The sequence below is a fragment of the Phascolarctos cinereus genome, unplaced genomic scaffold, assembly GCF_003287225.1.
Source record: "Phascolarctos cinereus isolate Bilbo 61053 unplaced genomic scaffold, phaCin_HiC Scaffold_3;HRSCAF=262, whole genome shotgun sequence".
Classification (NCBI taxonomy): Eukaryota; Metazoa; Chordata; class Mammalia; order Diprotodontia; family Phascolarctidae; genus Phascolarctos; species Phascolarctos cinereus.
The window spans coordinates 221,305,337-221,330,225 of record NW_027555736.1 but is presented as its reverse complement, the minus strand read 5'-3'; the positions used below and the strand labels follow the sequence as shown (position 1 = coordinate 221,330,225).

At 36.3% G+C, this 24,889-nt stretch overlaps 1 protein-coding gene across 7 annotated transcripts in view; it reads left to right on the top strand.

Annotated features, from left to right (window-relative positions):
• NRXN3 (neurexin 3) overlaps nucleotides 1-24,889 on the top strand; it is a 2,091,311-nt gene that overhangs the window by 1,895,245 nt on the left and 171,177 nt on the right. For 4 of the 7 annotated variants that reach the window (XR_013485433.1, XM_078151450.1, XM_078151448.1 and 1 more), the window contains 2 exons: nucleotides 11,398-11,487; nucleotides 16,394-16,701. Coding sequence is in view for 6 of the 7 variants with exons in the window: in XM_078151450.1 (XP_078007576.1) it covers nucleotides 11,398-11,487; nucleotides 16,394-16,701 (398 nt within the window). In the remaining variant the exon portion in view is untranslated. The remainder of the gene's footprint in view (nucleotides 1-11,397; nucleotides 11,488-16,393; nucleotides 16,702-24,889) is intronic. The other 3 variants (XM_078151451.1, XM_078151449.1, XM_078151453.1) reach the window with 1 other exon arrangement.

Here is a 24,889-nt window from a genome sequence, read left to right as displayed (position 1 = left end):
AATGGAGAAGGAAAGAGAAGTTCAATTTAACTATTCCATTGAGTCTTTCATCATCTCCTCCTAAACTTTTCCAGTATTAGTTGGTTTGCAAGGGAAGAAATTCTGACCACTCACCTTCCTGCTTCTCCTTGATTGGGTTCTGTTGTCTCCCGTTCAGAAGCTCTGCCTTTGGCCTCTTGTTTTGGGCATCAAAATGCCCACTCTGGGGGCAGCTAGGTTGCACAGTGGATAGAGCACTGGCCCTAGCATCAGGAAGACCTGAGTTCACATCCAGTCTGAGATCAGACACTTGACGGTTACTAGCTGTGTGACCCTAGGCAAGTCACTTAACCCCAATTTCCTTGCCAAAAAAAAAAAAATACCCACTCTGTATAGATGGGAATGGAGAATAATTATGTTCCCAACTTTGATTGGTGGCTCTCCCTAACTCTCCAAGACAATGGTTACTCTCATTCTGATCTCAGTTCTGATTGGTATGAGAATTTTGATCTGCTTTGATTCTAATCTGGACTGGTTCACCCTTTTTTAGGCAGCTGGTTAGTTCCTTCCTCCTATAAATTGATTCTGGATTTAATGCAGACATCTGATTGGCTTCCATCTCCTTCAGCTCAGAAATCCTGAGCTCAATTAATCAATAAGCCTCAGTCTCACTGGTTGCTGCAGTTACAGGCATGGGCCACCATTCCTAGATCTTAAAAGTACCTGTGCATTGGTTCATAAAGCTCTAGGTTCTTTTCTGTATGTTTGTTTGTTTGTTTGTTTTGGCTGAATCTGTAGAATCCTGATTCCAGCCCCAGTGTAGGGCCCCATGGCCCACACAGGATACCTGTTTCACCAATTCTTTTACTCCACCTCAGACAAAGTTATTCTTCTTCTCTTTTAACAGGCCGGTGCCACATGTGCTCATACGGTAGCACTGCGGCCACCTGCATTCGGCATAGGCAATAATGAGAACCCATCCAGGGAGTCTTTGATCTCTTCAACCATAGTATACCTGTTCCACCTCCAGCTTGCCATGTTCTAGTGTCCACAAGTCCTTATATGAGTCCCAGGAAAGTTGTAGCTCCCAATTAAACTTATCCAAAGGATCTGTTATGATAATTCCTTAGATTCCCCAAAATCATAATTTGGTTCTCATTCAAAGGTTGAGATCCAAGGTCCTTCCAGTAGGATTTGTTTTCTCTTCACTATGGAATGTGACATTTTGGAGTATTTCTTTTCATTCACTTTGCCTGCCAAATGGCAGGGAAATATTTTACCCTCTCTTGCATTTTAGCATAGCTGCTCATTTCCCCTTAAACTTAAATACTTGCATCTTTCACAAATGATTTGGGTGGTTCATCTTATTTATATTTATATCTCCTCTCGATGGCTTTTATGATTTCTTTGTCTTTGTTACTGGTTTCTGAAATATCTCTCAAGTTAATTAAATCTATAAGTTTTATTACAAAAGTATATGGCTCAGTCTTTTAAGATTAAGAATGCAGGGCATTTGTTTATTTTTTGTTTTAATTTTTTTTAAAAAAATAATACCATAACCTTATAGCTCTCTCTAGATGGTTTGTCCTCAACTCAAGTATATCATTATTTATTGTTGTTCTTTGCTGCCAGAATTGGTGCCATATGATAGTTCTCACAAATAGATTTGTAATTTGAATTAATTTGCAAGTAATATTAACAAGGAACTACATGAATCTGAAATACAAAACAGCTATTGGATTCCCTAATGTTCATTGGGAAAATTTTGATTCTGGTACCATATTACAGTAGTATGTACATAAACTAGTTGCAAAATCTTGCACTAAATGATACATGGCTGCCGTTTAACAAATCCAGCTGGCTGGATTCCTGAAATTCCTGTAAAATGTCATGCTTTCTTAAATCATTGAGGGTAGAGATAGCTTTCCTGCCAATTGATCCCAATTGAATGAATATATGTTTCACATTTTTAAAACTATTCCACAAGAAAAGTTGGAAGAATTTCTTTAAAAGGGAAAAATTGTTTCAAGACAATTTGCACTTGGAATGTCAGTTTCAAGTTGAAGCAAGGTGTCTGCGGTTCCAATGAATTATGCATTGAGAAACTGTATTTGTGAAAGAGGCAGATGATTTAAAAGGTCTCAAATTTGCAGGTGACACAAAATTAAGGTCACCACTACTATCTTATACAATAGAATAGGTATTCAAAATTGTTTTGGAATGGTGGACAGAATATAAAATGTTGATTTTAATAGGGATACATGTAAAGTACAGCTCTAATTTAAAAAGCTGGTTTATGAGAATGTTATGGGTTATGCCTATCTTGATACATGAAATGATATGTAGGGGCATCTAGGAGGTGCTGTGGATAGAGCACTGGCCCTGAAGTCAGGAGGACCTGAGTTCAAACACTTCACACTTTCTATCTGTGTGACCCTGGGCAAGTCACTTAACCCCAATTACCTAAAAAAAAAAAAAAAGGAAATGATATGTAAGTTTCTGCTCACCATATACATATACTCTTCAACTATATCTTCGTCTAGTTTTAGATCTCTGTACATATACCGTGCCACATGGGGGCAGAAGCAACCCTCATACTAGCATTCCCCTTGTTCAAGAAAGGCAGGAGAGAATCATAAAGCATTTAAGCCATGCATCTTCAAAAACACTGATCTTCCAGCTAAGCATTCGACAGGGAGAATTGTACAGCCACAGAGGCTAGTGTCTATCAGTTAGATACTGTAAGTGAAAGTACTTTGAGGACAGTAATACATGATACAAATGTATTACTTTTACATTTGTTGAGATATTTAGCTACCTAAGTGTGAATTCAATTTTATGTTACATTAACTGAATTATGCTGTCCAGACGAAGGGAGGCAACTTTTCTAGGCACAATTGATGCCAGTTAGGCTATACCAAGAATTTTGTGTTCACTTATAAGAGTGAGGTTGGAGGAAATGACTGATCTTCGCTCCCCAACTCTAATATTGTATGATTTGCTTACATTTAAATATATGTATTGCTATGGCAATAGGAATTTTGGATGTGATAGGGCATATTGAGAATGACTATATATATCTTTATTTTCTGAAGAAATCTTTCTGACAAAACTCTTGGCTTCTTTGTTGTGTCATTGTGCATGCATGTGCACACACACAAACGCATATGCACATACACACACACACATACAGATTGGAATTTTTTTTTCCTCAAGCCAGTGCATCTTTACTTAATCTCATTTGCTAGGCTGAATTGGTTCCAGTTTGATGTTAATCTACTTGGAAATCAAAGGCAAACACTGAAGGAATAAAAGGAAATTGAAAAAGCAGTTAGAAATTAAAGAATGTATATAGAACCAAAGACCAAAGAGAGAGGAGGAAGGGAAGGGGGAGAGAGAGAGAGAGAGAGAGAGAGAGAGAGAGAGAGAGAGAGAGAGAGAGAATGAATAGCAGTATGGCTTTGTAAGTTATGAAATCAGTGAAAAAAAAACTTCCTAGGAGCAATCTTGAAGGGATCAAATCTTAGGAAGCTAAGGATGAAACTTAAGGTTTTAAGTTGAAAAAGGATTTGTTTTAAATCAAACACTAGCGAACCATTATATAGAAAAAAATATTTTATTTTTTTAAAAATAGTTTAATCTTCTCAAACAGATTTTGGGCATTTAACACAAGAGAAATAATTAGCTATACCAAAAAGAAAGAATCAGAAAATAAAATTGTCTAGTTTCAGTTCACATTTCAGTGTAATTTCAGAAGGGCAGAAAAAAATTATACGAGAAAAAAAACAGTTTTATAATGCACTAGATATCTATTTACCTTATTATATATAATATTTTCAAAACTGAATTGCATAATCAAGAGTCAATGTGTTAGGCTTGTCACCTTGGAAAAGATTCCTTAAGTGTTTGTTTTACTATATTCTGGAAATTGTAGCAATAGAGAGAAGTTCAGAGGAAGTAGTCACCTAGACCTGGCTTATGACTTAGGCATTTAAGTTACCAGAATTATCAGGGTGTCATTGAAGAGAATTTCTAGTAGAAATCAGTTTCTGATTTAGGGTTTGAGGGAAGGGGGAGAAGGACTGTGTTGGTCATAAGGAGAGGACAAAACAAGTTAGCTACTATGATGTGATTTTTTGAAAATTGGACCATGATCATTTAATACAACAGCTCTCCAGAGAGATAGTACTTCAATTCAGTCTTGTCTTGAACTTGCCAAATAGCTTGTCAGCCATATGTCATTCACTGGATCTGAATTTTCAGACAAATATTTGAGACTTTGAGTATCAAGTCAGGAGCTGTATGATATCTGTGGTCTCATTTTGAACTCTGAGCTGGGAGTTAGGTCTCTTGGATTCCTTTCCAAGATAAACCACCGACTCACTCTATGACCTTACAGCATGGGTGAGGAAACTTGGCCTTGAGGCTACATGTGGCCTATTAGGTCCCAAGGTCCATGAGTGTGGCCTTTTGACAAAGTCCAAGTTTTACACAATAAATCCTTTTATTAAGGGTATTTGGTCCGTGAAGTTTGGATTCAGTCAAAGGACTGCCCTTGAGGACCAAGAGGGCCACATGTGGCCTCAAGGCCACAGGTTCCCGAACTCTGCCTTAGAGAAATCATTTAAATTTTTTATGCTTTAATTATCTCTAGTAAAATGTGGATGATAAAATGCAGACCATTTTCAGGTATATATGAAGGACCTTGCTAATGGGGCCAAAGCTATGGTTTTTTTTTTATATATTATTATTATTTTGATGTGGTCTAAATAGCCCATGGCCATAGATTTCATTACCAAACATTAACCAAATGGCTTATAGATCAATGACATTAGGAACTAGCAATATTTAGCTAAGAAGTGTCAGTAAATGAATGTGAACCCATCACCATGGATGGAAATAAGTCAGACCACTTTTTCTACTCATGATGTGTTAGTATTAACATCTTGGCAATGGGTCTCTGAGATGTCACATTTATCCATTAAATAGTAACAGCAGCAACAACTACAACTTACATTAATATTGAAGTTCCAGAGTATACTCTTGAGTAATTCACTCTAGTGATAAACAGATTTCCTTTGAAAGCAAGTTAACTATTTTGGACTATAGGATTCTGAGAACAATAATTAGGAATTCTTTTACCTAGGGCAAAAACATTTGGGGAGGAAGTAGCAATGAAAAGATCAGTGCAACTGTGAATGTAGCCTTTCAGAAAAGGGAATAGTTTGTATCCTATATTATTTGCCCCTCAGAGAGCTTGTGAACAGGGGAAATTGAACCTTTAAAGGAGGTGAGAAAATGAGGTTATATGGAAAAAGTAGGAAGAGGACCACAAATCATGGGGTGATTCTCTATGGACCATTATGGGGAAGAAAGGAGACATTGGAGTCTTGGGCCAAGATATGACTCTTGGGATACCACTTAGTAGAATTGAAAGTGTCATTAATTTAATTATTGTGCTTTGGAAATATTAATTTACATCCTGTAGACAATCGCTTTTTTCACCGTGATTCACCATAAGTTTGATCTATGCCATATTAAATTTTATGCTTTGTTTTCCTTATTACTCAAAATATATATGCATATATATACCATATAATTTTGAGTTCTGAATTTTCTCCCTCCCTTCTCTCCCCTCTCATTGATAAGGCAAATAATTTGATGTAGGTTGTACATGTACAGTCATGCAAAATAAATATTTTTCCACATCAGTCTTGTAAAAGAAAACACAGACCAAAAAAAAACCACACACACACACAAAAAAAAAGTTGTTTTTTTTTAAAGTATGCTTCAATCTGTATTCAGACTCCATCAGTTCTTTCTCTGGAGGTAAATAGCATTTTTTTCTTTGTAAGTCTTTTGGAACTGTCTTAGATTTCTGAGAATATATGTCATTCATAGTTAATCATTATACAATGTTGCTGTTACTATATACGGTGTTCTCCTGGTTCTGTTCACTTCACTTTGTATCAGTTCATGTAAGTCTTTCCAGGTTTTTCTGAAACAATCCTGCTTGTCATTTTTATAGCATGATAGTATTTCATCATAATCATATATCACATATTGTTCAGCCACTCCTCAATTGATGAGCATCCCCTCAATTTCCAATTCTATACCACCATAAAAAGAGCTGCTATACCTATTTTTGTATATACAGGTACTTTTCCTTTTTAAAAAAATCTCTTTGGGATAGAGATCCAGTGGTAGTATTACTGGGTCAAAGAGTATGCACAGTTGTATAGCTCTTTGGACATAGTTCCAAATTGTTCTCTAGAATGGTTGGATCAATTCACACATAATTCACACCTGATTTTTAACGTGTTTTTTTTTTAATACGGGGTATTATTTCATTTGTGAAACAATGTGACAAGGTCGACAGAGAGCTGATCCTAGAGTCAGGAAGACCTGGGTTAAGTCCAATCTCTGACATACACTCTGTAAGCCTGGAAAAGTCACTTACCCTCTCAGTGCCCCAGGCAAGTCATTAAGATTATAAATTGCAAAGAAAGTTCCAATCTGCATTGGCAGAGTAATTTCCTCATCAGGAATTCCCTAAACCAATGAAATTGTAGGTCCAGTCACTATCTCTGTGGAATAGGTAATTTAGAACATTGCCATACTAAATTTTTTTTCTTTTCTGAAATTGAGCCTTCATTACTGAGTTTCAAAGCATGCTGGCTATACTACAAGAAGATACAGTAGATCATCCTTTTCTGAAATGATGTCTTGGTTCTGAAAGGTATAAATACAGGGAGTCAGCACAAGAAGTGTCTTTGGAATTTTCCCAAGTAACACTTATAGTCTTTTATACTTATGAGTTATTCTACATAAATGGAGAAGCTGTATAGACCAATAGAAACATCCCCACTCAAACCTAACAATTGTTTTTCCCTTGCCTATAGTTCTGGAGTATGGCGTTCATGTACTAACTGTTCCTCACATATGGTGTCTCATTTTAAAGTGTCAATGAAACAATAAACACATGCTTTTTCTTTATTCTTTCAATGAGAAAATGTAAAAATACCTTTGGCATTAATTCCAAGTAGATGAATGTGTTATGGCATTCCTATTAGCATTTTCATAGGCTTGACAATATACCAGATTGTATTAATATCTTACCTGCAGGAAAGTCCTTTTTTCCAGCCTGGTGCAAATTGCCAGAACCTTTCAGCCACTCTTCCTCAACCCAGAAGTAATATATCATCATTACTAGTGTCTGTACCAAGAAATAACATTTGTCAGTGCCTGAATTGCTCTTTTACCTTCTGAGATTTGAGAATCCACTTTGCTTTGGAAATGGGTCTATCTGAATGGAGTTTTAGAAATAGAGAAGAACAAAAACAGGCAAGTTTAAGGGAAATGCAGGATGTCAAGCTTTCTAAGATTAGGGTGCAATTGACTCGAGAATGTTTTTGTAAGAAAGTTTATGGACAAAATAATAAATAGGTATGGGATTTGGAGGTGAATTTTCACCATGCTACTAGGTTGCAGATGATCTTTTTTTTTTTTGGTAAGATTGGCTTGAGACCATACAAACCAACAAGAACCTTCTTGACTAACGATGTTGGATGCCAGGGAAAAGAAAAAATTTCTAATGGACAAAAGATATGCTCTGACCATCTGAAAAGAATTCACCCTCTATCACTTGATATTCACTCTCCTGAGACATTCAACATGACCCAAATCTTTAGGGGAAATAAAACTCAGATACTGGGAAAATATCGAAGGGCTACCTTACTCTTTCCTCTCAATTCGTTTCCCCTTTCCTGTTTTACCCATCCTTCATAACTTTTGTCAAAGGTTGAATGCAGAAAAACATAAAGATATTTGGTGTAATGAGTGAAAACATGCGTATGAGCCAGTTATGACATGATGGTCTCACCTCAATTTATTGGTTCTCTAGAATCAAATTTTAATTACCACAACATAAGTCTCCAGGAGCTAAATTATTGTGTAGCAGAAGCCAGTATTTCAAAAGTATTTTTTTTTTAGTCCTGGCTAAAGATATTTGTATTATTTTTTAAGGTAACATAAAATGTGGCCACCCATCTTAATCTTTTCCAAGGCTTAAGTAAGTCTGATTGTTTTCCTACTTTGCTGCCAAAGTATATGGAGACCTGTCTGGTTCTGGAAGATTTCTGCTTATACTTCCCAGACCTTTCAGTGTGTTGGCAGTAAAAGTTGTTACCTTCACACATATTCTTCTTTTCAATGACATGGTATTTATGATATCATTCATGGTATTCAATTATGATTCATGGTATTCATGAGACTATTCCTTGTTGAGAATAGTGTCATTTTCTGTGTTAAGAATCAATCTCATTTTTGGTTTAAATTTCATGATGATTCCTTTAGAAAATGTGTAACTAAATGTCATTATCAATTTAACAAAGGTGTATTTGTATTTGATAAGATTTGCTCAGCTTTGCAAGTAATTCATGTGTGTATATGTATATATGTATATTAAGAGGAATATTTGCTTTTCAATCAATCTAGCAAATGGAGCTCAGGGCAAATGAACTCATTCTCATGCACATGTTTCTAACCCAGTTCTTCCTAATGATTAAGATAAATTAAAATAAAAACCAACAAGAACATGAAAAGATGCTAAGAATGATGTTAATGTTGCAATGTAAACCAATTTGGATTTTCTAATGACCTTCCATCCTTCCTAATTTTTTAACAGTATGAAAGATCAAAATCATTAATATCACAGAATGATATTCTTGGTGGTGGGAATAACCCTTAAACTTTTATTCTAAATTATTTTTTAAAGTTGAGGTGGGGAAGAACCTTTTTCTGATTCTTGGAAAGGTCCAAGGTTGAATCTTAGCTATGCTGTCCTCCTTACACACCCCTTATAATCAAGGCAGTTGACCCTCTTTTTCACCTGTTCTAATTCTAGAATTGTCTTACTATGTCACTTTAATGATCTCAAAAGGGGGGTGTGGTACAGAAAGGAAGTGGACATTAAAGGGGTTTGGAGCAAATAAATCAATGCCATTGCTGACTTTTATTCTTATTCCACAGAGATTGGATCATTTTCAAATTTGGTTGCCCTTGATTTCATTAGAATCACCTACCCTACACAATAAATTACTAGGAATAGTCAGGTTTATATATTTCTGATCAATTTCCAGATTAATTTCCTAATGAGAAGAATGAGCTTATTATGATATGCAAAAGGATGGCAAGGAGTTTTAAATATGGAAAGTGAGTTGTCTCCTTTGCCATTCAGAGTGTCCCTTATTAGGCCCAGTACCACTTGGGATCCTGATATAATCTCATGGGTCCATATTTTTTTGTCTATCTTGTTTGTGCATGTGTGTGTGAGGAGGAACTTCAAGGTTTCAGAGTCTATGATATCCCTTGTACTGTCAGTAGAAGGGAAGATTTGGAATTAGATACTTCTAGAATATTTTCAGACTTCTGAACATTTTGTCTGGCATTCTTTTGGGTTAGTTGACCTGCAAATACATGCAATCTGTCAGAATAGACCCATCATTATAGGAAGGGTCGTTATTGTAGGATCCAACACAATAGATATTCACTTAGAAAAACTCGGTTTCCTTGATTCAAATCTCAGCGAAGTACCAGTTGCCTTTCATATTTTCTGGGGAAAAATATGCCTTAAAGAAAACTTAAAAGTAATTTTTTTGGCAATGTGTGCCTTCTGGATCTCTCTCCCCTTGGACACTGTCATAGTACTTAGAATCATAGTGTTCTCTGGGCTTGGCCAACCCAAGATAGCATTGTACATTATAGCCTGGAGAAGAAAAAAAATATCTCTTACTTAAAATTTAGCACTTTCATGATAACTACCTCTCCTTGACCATTTAAGGAATACTGCTAATGTACTCCTAAGTACACCTTGGTTTTTTTTTTATTTTACTGTTAAGAAGATAATTAATTACCTAATAACAAGAAGTGGTTCAAAGAAGGAGTGAATGGAGAAGTGGCAACCTTCCCTCAAAAAGGAAAAGCAAAATATTAGTGAATAAACTTCAAGTCTTAATGTTATCATCTCAACATAGAAGAATCTACAAATATTTATGTGCTTAAAGAAGGAATACAAGAGCTAGCCCTGTATTCATTTGACTTGATATTAGACACTTAGCCAACAACCTTGCTTCCATATTTCTAATTGGTGTTTCTGACCACCTATTTTCAGATGGAGCTCTCACTTTTTAGTGCAGATGAGCTGCTGGAGTCTAGGAGGACTACTGCAAATAATGAATTAGAATAGGCATATAACCAAATGATTTATGCAAGGTTGATTGACTATACAGTATATTTTCAGGAATGGTGCTTCATTTTTTAGTGATTTGAAGCTCATTTTGTAGGGGTGTACCTCTCTAATTCTACACTCTTGGTCTATTTTAATTAGAGAAACCATCCAGGGGTATTAAAAATAGATCCAGGTATAGAGGAAAGAGATGCTCCAAAAGGAATTATGTTCCAATATAATACTTAATTAGATGCTCCATGCTTGGAAAAGGTATTTCTAATAGGCTTTATGAATGAATGATTTTTCGTGAAGGACTTCTTATAGGGGGAAAGGACAACCATTCTTTCCAGGGTGACCATATGGAGTTAACTCTTATTAATGAGACTGAAATTTCTTTGACCAGTGTCTGTGAAATGAACTGAAAATACATTTTAATATTTTTCATCATGGCTAGTTACTTTAGATCTCCAATCCTCTTTTACATATGGAACACGTTAATGGCCCTTTGAATGTAGATATATCAACTTTAGAGCATCACAAACATTTAGCATAAGGGATCAAACCCTCCTTTGGGCCCCTGATTTGAAACTTGTAAAACTGTTTCTCTTATTAAAAAGTGCATAACCATCAGATTCAAAATTCTCCTCTCCTAACCATCAGCTTGCAAGACAAATGTCAAATAATGAATTGAGACCAATGAAGTGCATGACCTCATGTTTCCTAATTCTTCAGGAGATACTCTTGAGGAAAAGATAGCAGAAGTGACTTAGGTCTCTGGCTAATTTCTGATTTGTCAACTGATTTAGTAGTATGCCCAAGGGTAAATTAGATGGATTCATAGGTGAGGGAAAGTTTTGAGTCTTAAGCCCATTCACAGGCTAGGAGAGAAAAAGTCTGGCTGGAATGGGCACGTTTGTAAATGAATGGGCTTGCTATCCATTTTCTTTCTGAGTTTTATTCCCTGAAGAATGACTGAGGACTGCCTAGTGAAGAACAACCTACTTTCAGGTTTCTCATCCAGGACCTTTTAGAATGTCAATCATAGGACAGAGTGGCTTCAACCCCACCTCTTTTAAAGATAAATTGATATCTATAGTTTAAAACTTCATAAAAAACCCAAACCTAGGATGTTTTTGAATGATTTATTGACTTTTCAGATTGTTCTTTAAGCTGTTTTTTAAACTTTAAAGGCAACACTGATAATGAACGCTTCCAAATGGTAAAACAGAAAATCCCCTTCAAATATAACCGGCCTGTAGAAGAGTGGCTGCAGGAAAAAGGTAACCATCATTAAAACTTTCATTTTAAAATCATTTGATTCTAAACCCTCATTTTTAAAGCCTGCAAATAAATGTTCCTTAAATAATAATCGCCTGCTGCATAAATGACTGTTTTAATTTTCATTATAATTTGTGTCAGCTTCCACCTGCCATATGTTGATAAATCATGCTATAATACATTGCCATTAAAATACAGTTAAAGGGACTAACATCTAAGATCACTCTTAGTGTAACAACCACAAACAGGAAATTCCAGGAACTTTAAAAAAGAAATGTATTATGGCAATTTAACCACTGCATGACGTTCTTCTTAATTTGTTTTAAATGATCTCTTACCACAGTGTTCTAAAAGTTTCAAAACTACCTGTTAAACTTGTATCTCATAGGGGCTGTTTTGGCTTTCCTCTGTTTTAAGTGCGGTTTAAAGAGTTATGACTTGAATTTGTTATAAAATGGTTGTAACGGGATTAAACTGACTAAAACAAATGTTATGAGGACATTTTTTTAAACATTTGTTTTTAAACAATAATGAGAGTGAGAGAGCTGGAGTCTGCCTTGAATGTAAACGTTGAGTAGCAAAAGTTCAAATACGTCTATAGGTTATTTGGGTCTTAGCTGCTGACCTTGAAAAAAAAGAAATGACATTTTTGAATGTGTGATGTGTAGGATGAATTCTGATCTCTTCAATACAACCAAAGTACAAATTTTTTAAAACAGAGGGGAATAGGACCAAGGGTTAAGAAAGGCAAATGATATTCTCTAATTTTTTTTGGGGGGGCAATGGGATAATAATTATATTCTAACAAAAGAGGGCAGCAAATGAACCCAATATTAGTGTATACTGTATTTCATGGAAGACCTGCTAGAAGGTGAGCTATGACCTTCCAAAGAAGAAGAAAATATTCCATTTATAATGTCCAGGATAAACATACATAAATCATACTTTTAGACCACAAGACATCTCTTAAAATTTTGAGAGATTCAGATAATAGACAAGAAGCATATTAGTAATTATTCAACCCTGTGTGTGTGTGTATGTGTGTGTGTGTGTGTGTGTATGGATGGACACAGGCACACACAAACATATAACAAGAATAGCATTTGAGAGTTCTAAGTTGGGTGGAAGTTAATAGGATCAACCTTTTGCCCTGTTTTTAACACTTGTGGTCTAATTAAAAAGCAATACGGATAACTTTAAAAAGCAAATAATTTTGTTCAGTAAATACAAGTTTATAAAGTCCCTTTAACATTAAAGACAGTGATTGCCTCACCTTTTTTAAAAGAAAAAAATAGATGCATGTCTGAGTCTCATGTGCCTGAGAAAACTTTTTGTTCTTTGCTATTTTATTTTGATAATCTTTTGTTTCTCTCCATTGCCTCTTGAAATCTGAGTTTAACAGCATGCCAGGCATTTTCATTTCTGTAAACCATTACGAAGTCATCATTTGGCTGTAGTTCTTTTGATGATAGTATTTTGTCAGTAGACCAACAAAGAAACCTGTTGGAGGGTCAGAATGCAAAGAGAATAAGGGGAGGTGGTGCCATAACCTGGTTATTGAGTTTGTATGGGTTGATAAATGCATAGGTAACTGAAGAAATGTATGCAAGATGCAGTTCTCTTGTATAATGATACTATGCATTAAAGAATGCATTTCTGACTTTCTGAAAAAGTAAGTGGTTAATGTTTATCCATTCTCTTCATTCCTTACCTGTCTTTCCACCCTCCCCCCCACCCTACCCATGTCCTCACCATTACCATTTTCTCTTCAGGAACCATTTTAGAAACATGCCAAACATCCTTGAAAAGACAATAAGAAGGAGAGGGCAAAGATAGATTGGTGATTAGATAAAAGCCATAGAAACTACTTAGCATGGGTCTTAGGAGTAAGTACTGCCATGGGGAAGTTGGTGGGGTCAAAGGATTCCACAGTTCATTTTCTGACTAGTGTCTACTATTGACTGACTTTCTAACCTTAGACAATCCATTTAACTTCTTTATAGCTCAGATTTCCATCTGAGAGAGGAGAAATAGTACTATTTATTTCCCAAGGGTGTTCTGAGGTTTAATTAATTAGTCTTTGTTCAACACTTACTGTAGCTGCAAGGACTTAATTTAACGTGTGAACTTGGTGGTCAAATGAGGTAAGAATAATTTCTAATGTGACAAGGTTTGAGGGGAGGGGTAGGAGGATTTGCATCTCAAACAAATGAAAAAAAATTCTCCTATGAATCTTGAATTGGTGGTATAACATACATACTAGGGAGATATTGCTAGATTTGAGAAAATGAGATTCTCTTTTTTTCTTAATGTTTCAAATTACAAGACTAGAAGAGCCCAACTGACTGGAAAAAAAATATGATTCATCAAAGATATAAAGGAAATAGGCCAGGGGCTTAGTATGGTCTTTTTAGATTTCTATTAATAGATTATTTTTTTAACAAAACATTCCCATATAGACATGGGTGACAAAGAACTACAGTTGAGTCTAAGGAATAAGATTAAAAATATATTTAGCTTTACATTTAGCTCTGTTTAGCTCTAGAGATCCTGGCAAATGAAGGAGCAGACAGGCCTTATCTAACCAGACCATTAAGTGGATTTGGAGAGTGGAGTAGTAAATATAACTTGGGGAGTTATGACCCAAATCTTCACCACTCAAAGAGGTCTCTGCATCATACAAAGTTAAGGAATGAAATGGAATAGAAAGAAAGAGAGAGAGCCTCTATTGTGAATATGGTCCTCATACTCAGGATCAAATACTTGGGACAGAATTTTGGAAGAGTGTTGGGGGATGAGGAAGATAGAATAGAAACTATCCCATGAAATGATGGAGGATATGAAGAAGTTTACCTTTGGATATATCTCTTGGCTGCAAAGGAAAGCAGAGTAGGAGAATAGGATGTAGGAACATTGGGAATAAAATAGTGGAAAAATCAGATAGCCTTCTATATTTGTTTTTCTTCCTTCCATATTAAAGCTATATCCAAATTCAAAGGTCACAGAACTCTACTAGCATAGAAGTTAAGACAAGTTTACTTCTAGGTAACCTCTGGAAACCAGAGCATTGAAGAGAAAATCACTACTGCCAGCTTGTTCAGACTTGATTACAATACAATAAATGTATATTAAGTGCCTACTATGTGTCAGGCACTATGCTAAGTGCTGGTAATAGAGTTCTCATGATTTTTTTCATTTGAAAGACCTAAGAGATTTATAAATGAGAAAGAGAAAAATAGGATGAAACACATAATGACATGATGAGAAAATTTTCAGTTGTTTAGTGATGGCCAGAATATGGCACCTAAGTAATATTATAATCATCACCAGTAATAACCATTAATTATACATTTCATCAATATGTTAAATTTGTAGAGAATAGAGAAGTAAGTCATTCATTTCAAGTGATTTACAGACTTATAAGGTAAAATTCTTGGTACCCTAAAACTCTTGGGCAATCTTCCAGTATCAGAACCCTCCTTTTGTGTAGGAGCTCAAGTTTAAAGGAATGATCATCCATTCATTCTTTTCCCTCCACTTACTCCCTCTTCTATCCTATAAGGACTTCCTTTTTTTGTTGCCAACTTGCCTTGGTGTCATGCAGAGAACTGGTCTCAGAGACAGAAAGACCTGGTTTCAAGACTTGCCACTGGTAGATACTAACTAGGTGACCCTGGGCAAGCCACTGAAAATTTGTGTTCCAGTGTTCTAAGAATATAAATTGTAGAGAAATTGCCACTTGCATTGATAGAAGTTCCTGACTGAGGAACTTCCCATTCTAATGAAATCACAGGTCTGGTTTAGGGGGAAAAAATGCTTTGAGAACTGTTTGAAGCCTTATTATTAGAGAGAAGTGGCACATGATAGAGGATACTTATTAGCATTTTTAGATAGGGTTGGAAGAGATGAAATGACTGAGATGATTATGAGGTAACTATTCTTAACCCAATGCTATCTGGTTTTTATCCTGGAAATCATATTTCCTGTGAGAAGTGAAAAAATCCCCTAGTACCCTTTATCTCTCTCCAATCCACCTCCTTCATTTTCCTGATACTTTCATTCAGTGCTTTAATTAACATCCTTTGTTTTTAAGGTTACAGCCAGAGTTGAGCTCTAAGTCAAATTACCACCCTTATTTTCTCATGAACATGGCTCCTGTCTTCTTATTTCTATCTTTTAGGCCAAAATACAGCAGAATTTCCATAATTTTCTAATAGGAAAAGTTGTATGATGTGATGATTATTGGTTAGTGTATATGGTGAATCATGAACCAAGGGAATACAAAGAAATAACATTTACTGATCAGATAGCTGTATATTGAGTTTATATAAATTTGAATATCTTAACTGAAATACGCTCAGATTCTTAAGTTAACAGGCTCTGTGTCTTTTCAATTTGAGCTTTAGTTTCTACTATCTTTTTGATAAGCCCTCTGACCTCTTTGAGTATTCATTAGTCATATATAGCTATAGTTCTATAAAATACTTCATGCAATAGGAATTTCTGATGATTGTTTGTTTGTTTGTTTTTTGGGGGTTTTTTGCCTAATTTTGGAATTTCTTACGACAATCACAAATTATTTACTCAGGAAGAATGCATGCCCACCTACAGGCCAGAAACTAAGATTTCTTCTTCCTTAAAGGGAAATGGTAGGAAATATTTATTATCCCAGTGGATTCAGATTCTTAGCTAGTCAGCAGAAGAGATAATCACAGCACAGCATACCTTGACAATGACTTCAGGACAGTAATTTGGAGTATTAGATTTCTGTGATCCTATTTTCTCCCTTTCCCCCCTCCCAATACCTCCAGGAAGCCTTTTTTGACCTTCAGTCCATTTCAATCAGGTAAGATAAAGAGGAAAGAAATGTATGGAAATAATCCTGTTTCTTCCACCCAACCCCACTAGGCCGGCAGTTAACCATCTTCAACACTCAGGCGCAAATAGCCATTGGAGGAAAAGACAAAGGACGTCTCTTCCAAGGTCAGCTCTCTGGGCTCTATTACGATGGCTTGAAAGTTCTGAATATGGCAGCTGAGAACAACCCTAATATTAAAATCAATGGTAGTGTCAGGCTCGTGGGAGAAGTACCATCTCTTTTGGGGACAACACCTACAACTTCCATGCCACCGGAAATGTCTACAACTGTCATGGAAACCACCACTACAATGGCAACCACCACTACTCGAAAGAATCGCTCCACAGCCAGCATTCAGGTAAGTCATATTCCTTTCTCCACATCATGTCTGCTTGTGTTTTTTGTGTCTTGGAGCATGTGAGTATTTTGGTCAATGGAGCTCTGAAGACTGATGGCTCTAAATTATAGAGTTTATGGGAATTTTGCCTCAAAGATTCTCATATTAATAAGCCCTAGCAGTAGAAAAAGAGACAGCCATCATGAAGAAAGTTATAAAAGTCTTATGGTACACATGGGTTAGTATTACTATCATATTTTTCATTGTAATAGCAGTACTGTTATTCAGAATGATCAATGGACAATGCTTTCCGCATGAAATTCTCCCTTATCTAACTTTATTTCCTGATTTTTGCAAATTGCAAAAAAGGAAAAGGAAGACAAGGGAAATCTATTATCATCTGGAATGTAGAGCTTGATTCAGTCCAGTTCACATCCTCAACATGACTTTTTAAGAAATATGAATTTCTCATCATTGGGGGAATGGGCACTGTTAAATTAAGGGCAGTTTGTGCTAGAGGCAAAAATAATCCTTGAGGAATGCGGATTTTACTGTTACTGTTCACTTGGGATTAATCACTTCTCCCTCTGCTGCACACTGGGTTTCCTTTGCTTTGACAATAATCCAGGTTACACATGAGCAGGAAATTTGAAAATCTCGGGTTTAAGTATGCTAAGTGTTCTTGGCATGGTTGTTGCATTTTCTTTTATTTATTTGAAAGCAATTATGCCCAAGGTAAAGCTTAGAGCTCAGCTGGTTCCTTTAACATTTCATAAATCTCATCTGTTGGGGGTAGGAGGTTAATTGATTTATTAGCTTCAAATACATTGGCATTAAATAAAAAGTTTCAGCTACTTGTCGGAAAATTGCCCCCAGTCTAGTTAGTGTTTGTAGAAAATTCAATACCTCAGTGCTTCTCTGGAGACCCAGCTGAGTCTGATCTTTGACATCACCTTTTCATTAACTTTGGTGAATGCAGTGAACCCCAAATGAGTCACCAATTAAGCAACAGGTGACTTTGCTTCTTGTACAATAAAGACGCTGTGACCAAGGTAGAAATGATTTCTCTCCCTTCTTTGCTGTTTGAAAGACAACTCCCAGAAAGGTCCTTGCTAAAGGGCTTCAATATGGACTGCAATTATTAGCAGACCAGATTTAAACACTCAGGAAAGGCCACTAAGGTCAGGTCTTTCCTGGTCACATGTGCTGACATGTGTGTACATACTTTCATGAATTCTTCCACAAATTGTTTCTTTTCTACTGATATTAAAGCAATAATTCCTGACACTTCAGTCTTCCCACTGAAAGGAATATAAAAGGCAATATGTATTTCTATTATGATTCCCTGTAGCTTGAGAAAAGTCCTGTTTATTGTTGGTGGAAGGATTGTTCTTTTGGTACAAGTCTTGGCAGAGTTGTTTGGTTTCTCTCAGAATACATTGTCTTAGCTCTGTGTGAAGCAAAAGAACAAATGACATTTCTAAGAGATGGCTAATCTCACAGTCCCTTCAAAAGCCAAATACCTACTGACCTCAGTAAGACTTGCTTCTGTACTTGGGGATTAGACAGAAACAAACAGGATCCCTAGGTATGCCCTTCAGAGGGCAAATGCATTAACAAGAACAAATCTGGGTACCTACTGAATGGTTCCCCCAAATATATAGAAGACAGGGCCTCTGGGTAAGGAAACACTGAAGAACACTGTGCCAAAACCTTGCCAGTGACTCCATATCAGGGGTTCTTAACCTGGCATCTGTGAATTTGTCTTTAAACAAATATTTTGATAACTGTATTTGAATATAATTAGTTTCTCTAGCAATCCTATGTGTTTGTTTTATGCATTTAAGAACATTATTCTGAAGAATCCACAGATTTCACCAGACTGCCAAAGAAATTCATGTACCCTCCTCACTCCCAACCAAAAAAAAGTTAGGAACCCGTGTTCTAAATATTCCAGAATAGGGGGCAGTACTGGCCTTGGAGTCAGGAAGACCTGAGTTCAACTCTGGTCTCAGACACTTCACACTTACTAGCTATGTGACCCTAGGCAAGTCAGTTAACTCTGATGACCTCACAAAATAAATAAATAAATATTCCAGGACTTCAGAGATGTGTGATTTCACTGATGTGAGGTCTGCCTCCACAAATGCAGGTTAGTAGATGATATTCATCCACAACTGTAGACAAAAATACTCATCATGTGATGTCCTATAATGAGCACTAATCTAAAATGGTCCCCAGTAGACTGACATGTGGTCCCATTGTGCTAGTCTGTACTCAAAACTTTTCTAGGTTGATAGGACTTTCCAGAGATGGTACCTCATTGTTAATAGTCAGAAATTCGGAACACTTCTACACCATGAAAAGACATTACAGGAGAAGGGATTCAATGACAAAGTGATTCTAATATAACAGAAGTACCATTTTAACAGAAGCATGTCACATGAAGCTAGAAAGGACCTTAAAAGTGATCTTGTACACTCCATTCATTTTACAGAGAAGCACACTGAGCTACATAGAAGTCATGTGCTTTGCTTAAGGTAATAAGTGAGTAGAAGAATCAGGATTTGAACTGAGTTCCTCTGACTTCCAATCTAAAATTCTTTCCAAACTATGCTGCCTCTCTAAATAGACAATGGGAAGAAGCTTTTTATAAGAGTCTTTTTTTTCTGCCATATAATTTCCCCCCTTATCATGATAATAATTGGCTTATATCTATAGGCATTTTCTTTCACTTTTGTAATAAATCTCAAAGTGAATGAAAGTAATGTTAAGATTTTCTGCTTTTAAGGGTATCTAAGTACATGTTCACAGCGACAGTGGAATGCACAGAAGCATGAAAGAACAAAACAACTATATGTAAAAACCAGGCAATCAATTATTAAGCATTTATGTGTCTGTCACTATGCTAGATGCTATATAGTAAAAGGGTTAGTTCCAAAACCTTGTCAAATTTATAATTATTAGTAATTATAATAGCTACCATTTTATGTAATACTTTGGGTTTTACACCGTGTTTTACAGATACTATCTTATTTGATCCTCACAACAACCTGGTAAGGTAGTTTTTATTATTATCTCCATTTTATAAATGAGGGAACTAAAGTAGACAGAAGTTAAATAACTTGTCCATACTCACACAGCTAGTAAGTGTCTGAGGCTGGATTTGAACTCAGTCCTTCCTAACTCCAGGTCCATTGCTCTATCATTTACTGCAAAGATGTTAAGTGGTAGAGGGACTATGGTCCCTTAAATTATCTATAGTGAATTTAGGATTCCTTAAAAGAACCACCATGTCCATTTTGAAGATGATCAACTCGTTGTACCATACCCTGCATAGAAGTTATGAGCAATTGCAGGCACCATTAATTTAAGAAGGTTATTGGCAAGTTAAGTTTATCCATGGACAATAACCAGGATAAGGACATGGAGCCTATGACTTTAACACAGGAGGGCTTATTGAAAGAACTGGAGATCAGAAATAAATGAGGAAATGGTAATAAGAAATATTTAATGTAATATGAAGAGACAGGTTTCTTCTGATTGACCCCAAAGAATGGAGGTATGAACAGTGGGTCAAACTTGCAGAGAGAAAAATTTTGTTTTGATTTGCAGAAGAAACTTTCTGGTTAGAAAGCTTTCTAAATGTTATTAGAACTGTCCAAAATGGGATTGGTAGAGAGTGAGTTCCTCATCACTATAAATCTTCAATTAAAAACCAAGTGAACGCTTCTTTCTTGGAGGAATTCAAAAATTTCACAAAGAAGAGTGTATAGAGGGGGTCTTGCTCACATGATTTCTGTTCTTTCAAGGCACAAGGAAATCCACCGAAGCAACTAAACTCATAAGAAACACATTGTTTTGCTAGAAAGAAGTGTCATGTGTCATTCTTGCTATTCTTTCCAATACAGTTAATAGCTATGGTATTTTTTTTCCTTAATCTGTGATTTCATCAGTGAAGGGAACTGCCAAAGTATATTGGCAACTCAAATATACTTACGGCCTTATTCTAGAGTTTTCTGGCTCATTTAGAGTCAACTTATTTGTCTGTGATCAAATAAAGAGTATGCGTCAGAAGCAGGACTTGAAGCTAGGTCTAAACCCAAGGTGTCTTAAAGAATAGGTGATATAGCCAATTAGGCTGGCTCCCTTGCTATAGAAGGAGTGGGGAGAGCTCTATCCTGGATTTCTATCTACTAAGCCATGTTCCTTTTACTTGAAAGAAAAGACATCTAATAAAGAATATATTCAGTGATTTTTTCAGCCATGACCAACTCTCTCTGACCCTATTTGGGGTTTTCTTGGCAAATATACTGGAGTGGTTTGCCATTTCCTTTTTCTGCTCATTTTACATATAAGAAAACTGAGGCAAACAGAGATAAGTGACTTGCCCAGGGTCACATAGCTAGTAAGTCTCTGAGAACAGATTTGAATTCAGGAAATAATGAAATGAGGCTGCAATATAAGGGCTAGTTTAGAAACACCAGCTGAGAAAGTTGTACTTTCTTTGCTTTTATGTGTTGCTTCTAGGCAGCCTCAGAGTGGGAGAAAAGATGAATTCCTCATTAGCACTTTTGTCAGCAATTGAAGTCTTCCTACTACTATAGCTTAATTGCCCAGCTTCCCTGATTGTGCTAACACTGGGATCCTCAGAAGGAGATTGCACTCAGAATTGGTGGTTTGGGCTTTCACTCCCTTGATGATAACATCTGACAGGAATTACCATTTCTGGGATCCCCTAGGCATTCCAGTACCACCCTAATAGTCATTGAGTCATCCTTTGGATTGAGATGAACCAAATTCCACTGGCATCTACTCATAATCTTGGGTTTTTGTATAGTTAGGAGATGACAAGAATGAAAGGCAGGACCTTTGTCAGTACTATAATGAAGTTCCTATAAGTAGTTTTAAAAAATGCTGCCAGACGAAAGAAAAGGGCTAAGAGAGAGCTCGTTTCCATTTTAATTTATATTGTTACCTTGGACTGCTACATTGTCTTGTTAACAGTTGCATAATTCATCAGTATGTTCTGTCCATATCACCATTTGTAACCATTTCTGAACTTTTAGTTCATTGATTGTGTATTCTGTGCCAATATACAGTACAGTCACATTGACATTCACCCATGCCGTCCTGTACCAGAAAATTGCAAGAAAATCACTCTATTCTGCCTGAGCTGGAATTATTCTAATTATCATTACAAAAGAAAGATTTTAGAGGATTTTGAGATCTCGTTTTCATCTTCGACTTACTGAACTTCGCTGTTGAAAGTTTTAAGGAGAACCTTCGTGTGTGTGTGTGTGTGTGTGTGTGTGTGTGTGTGTGTGTGTGTGTGTGTTCTGCTGGCTTTATAATGCTAGTACCTAGAAAAATTCTCAGGAGAATAATAGTTCTGTGGGTGTGGTGAAAGCACCAGGGTAAAGGTGATTGTTCTTCCCTGAAAATGTTATGTGTACTATATACACCATCTGATCATAATTGGCCATTTCTAGATATGGCCATTGAAAGAACTTTTCCTCTCAGTTGGTGTTTATTGAAAAAAGTAGTTTAATTAAATCTGAATTTTAGGTGTTCTGGGATTAAAAAAAAGCTCTAAGTGAAAATTAGAAGGTACAGAAGAAAAGAGGTTCCTTTGGGTAATTCCAGGTTTACCTGGTGAGTCAGTCTAGTTCTGAATCTCAAGGAACAGAAACACAGTAACTCCAACCTCTAATAAAACTTCAGGTTTTATTGATAATATACAAATTACTCATGAAAAACTCATACAATAAGGATACAAGTAAATGTGTTCCCACATCACTGACAACCTTGATTTCTGTGCTCAGCCTTTTCGGGAAAAAAAAGCTATACACCTAACTAGAACCTGTGCAATTAGCTCTGCATAGATATAAACAAATTTGGAGATAGTCCAAAGTTATTAGGGTCCATGGGGTTTTACACTCAAATAAACAGATCAAGCTTTTACACATAAACCAGTTGATTTTAAGGACAATCTAAGTAACTTCAAACATACGAGACATAACTTGATATGATTAGGATAAACATAAGGATTAACGGAATTTCTTGGGTGTGGCAGGATTGCTACTTTTGGATTGAACTCTTGGGTTCACCAGTCAATCTAGCTATTTCTATGTGCATGCTCTCCTATTCCTTCTAGAGCAAGCCTAATTATTCTATATCACCTATTCTTTAGTATACCTGATGCCCTCTTCCCTATAGCCACTTATATTTTGGGACACATCTACCCCAGCCTGTGCTTGGATACAACAAAATTCCTAATAGAATGGGTTACCTTGTGAATAGGCTAGTTTTAGAGAAGAGAGAAGGAAGCAATTTCCCAACTATCAAATGAACCCCAACATTATCCAGAGTAGCATTAAAAATCTTAGAGTAAACCTGACTTTTAAAAATTATTTTTATCACTTATAAGGACAAAAATCTATTCAATACTCTTGTAAGAAATACACACATAGGGGCAGCTAGGTGGCGCAGTGGATAGAGCACCAGCTCTAAATTCAGGAGGACCTGAGTTCAAATCTGGCCTCAGACACATAACACTTACTACCTGTGTGACCCTGGGCAAGTCACTTAACCCCATTGCCTAGCCCCCCCCCAAAAGAACAAAAAAGAAATACACACACATATACATATACATACATGCACACATACATATATATACATTATGTACACATCTATATAATATATACAGTAAATCAAAACAAAATCTTGCACTGTCCATTTCCAAAAATATAGGTCTCATTTTGCACTTTGAGTCCATCACTTCTCTGTTAGTAGTGGATAGCATGTTTTCTTATTGGTACTCTGGAGTCTTGTTTGGGCTTTGCATTGCTCAGAGTTTTTAGGACTTTCAAAGTAGTTTGTCTTTACAATGTTGTATCAGATCGTAAGTACATAATACAACAATACTCTATTAATATATGATAATTTTCAACCTTACTTTGAGAGCCATCTAATATAAGGAACTATGAAGACTGGCTCTTCCTCCCCTCCCCACCCCACCCCCACATTTACCTCACCCATCCATGCACATATAAGTTTATCTCAAAAAGGAGAATCTGACTTACTGAAGAAAAATTTCAAAATTATCACCTAGACAACTACATGTCCCAATGTATAGCTATACATGCTGGAACTGGAGTCAGGAAAGTCAAATTCCGTATCTTTCCTCAGTCCCTTGCTAGCCTTTTGATCCTTTTAGTCTCAGTTTCCTCATCTGTAAAATGAAGATAATATTAGTACTGTCCTAGCTCATAGAGCTGTAGTGAGGATTAAATGAGATAACATGCATAAATCGTTTGTGAATTATAAAGCTCTATGCAAATGCTAGGTATTTTATAATTATTAGATATATAGGACTATAATTATAGTGAGGTGTTATGAGGTTAATAGATATGATACATTTGCCGATATGCCATACCTTGTTTAATATCATCAAGCTATATGTTTTGGGAGCAAGATATGAGAGTTTATATTTTAACAGTTCTTTTGGTAAACAAGTTTCCTTAGATGGGATTCAGAATCATAGAATCTCAGAGTTAAAAGGTAACTAAGTCACCTCTTCTCACCCCTGCCTGAAATTTGGATCTTCTTTATGGTATCACAAAGACTAGCTCTCTTAAGCCAAACTCAGTGCTTTAAACTATAGAGAGATACTAGTTGTATAGTAATACTTATCCCAAATTAATTAGCTCCTCTGCCCCTTTGCCTCAAACCCATTGCCACCAATTCCATAGTGTTCCACAGGGTTCCCAATTGCTTGATTTCGCCACTACACAACAGAGCCTCCTGGGAAAGTTTATTTTTAGGATCGGGGCTCAACTAATATTGATTAACAGCCTTACATAATGTGTGGCTCCAGGGCTAGTTTCTTTCCTGCCAAGCCTCATAACTGGGGAAGGCACTGAAGATTTGTCAGTCTAATTAGACTTTAGCTGCCAGTTGAGAAATATCTTCTGTCTCCTCCTTGCCCTCACACAGGTACTTTCTTTTCCCTTCTTAGATAATAATTTTTGGGGGAAGGAAATTGGTCTCTAATTTACTCGTTGCCTGGTATGATTCTCCAGTGACATTTTCTTTCCCAGATTGCATAGCTCTAATGAAAAAAGGAGCTTGATGGGTTTAGCTGCCCCCTTAAAGACAGCTATTTTGGCTGTACAAATGGGCTGGTGAAGAGAACAGAGTTTTGTTC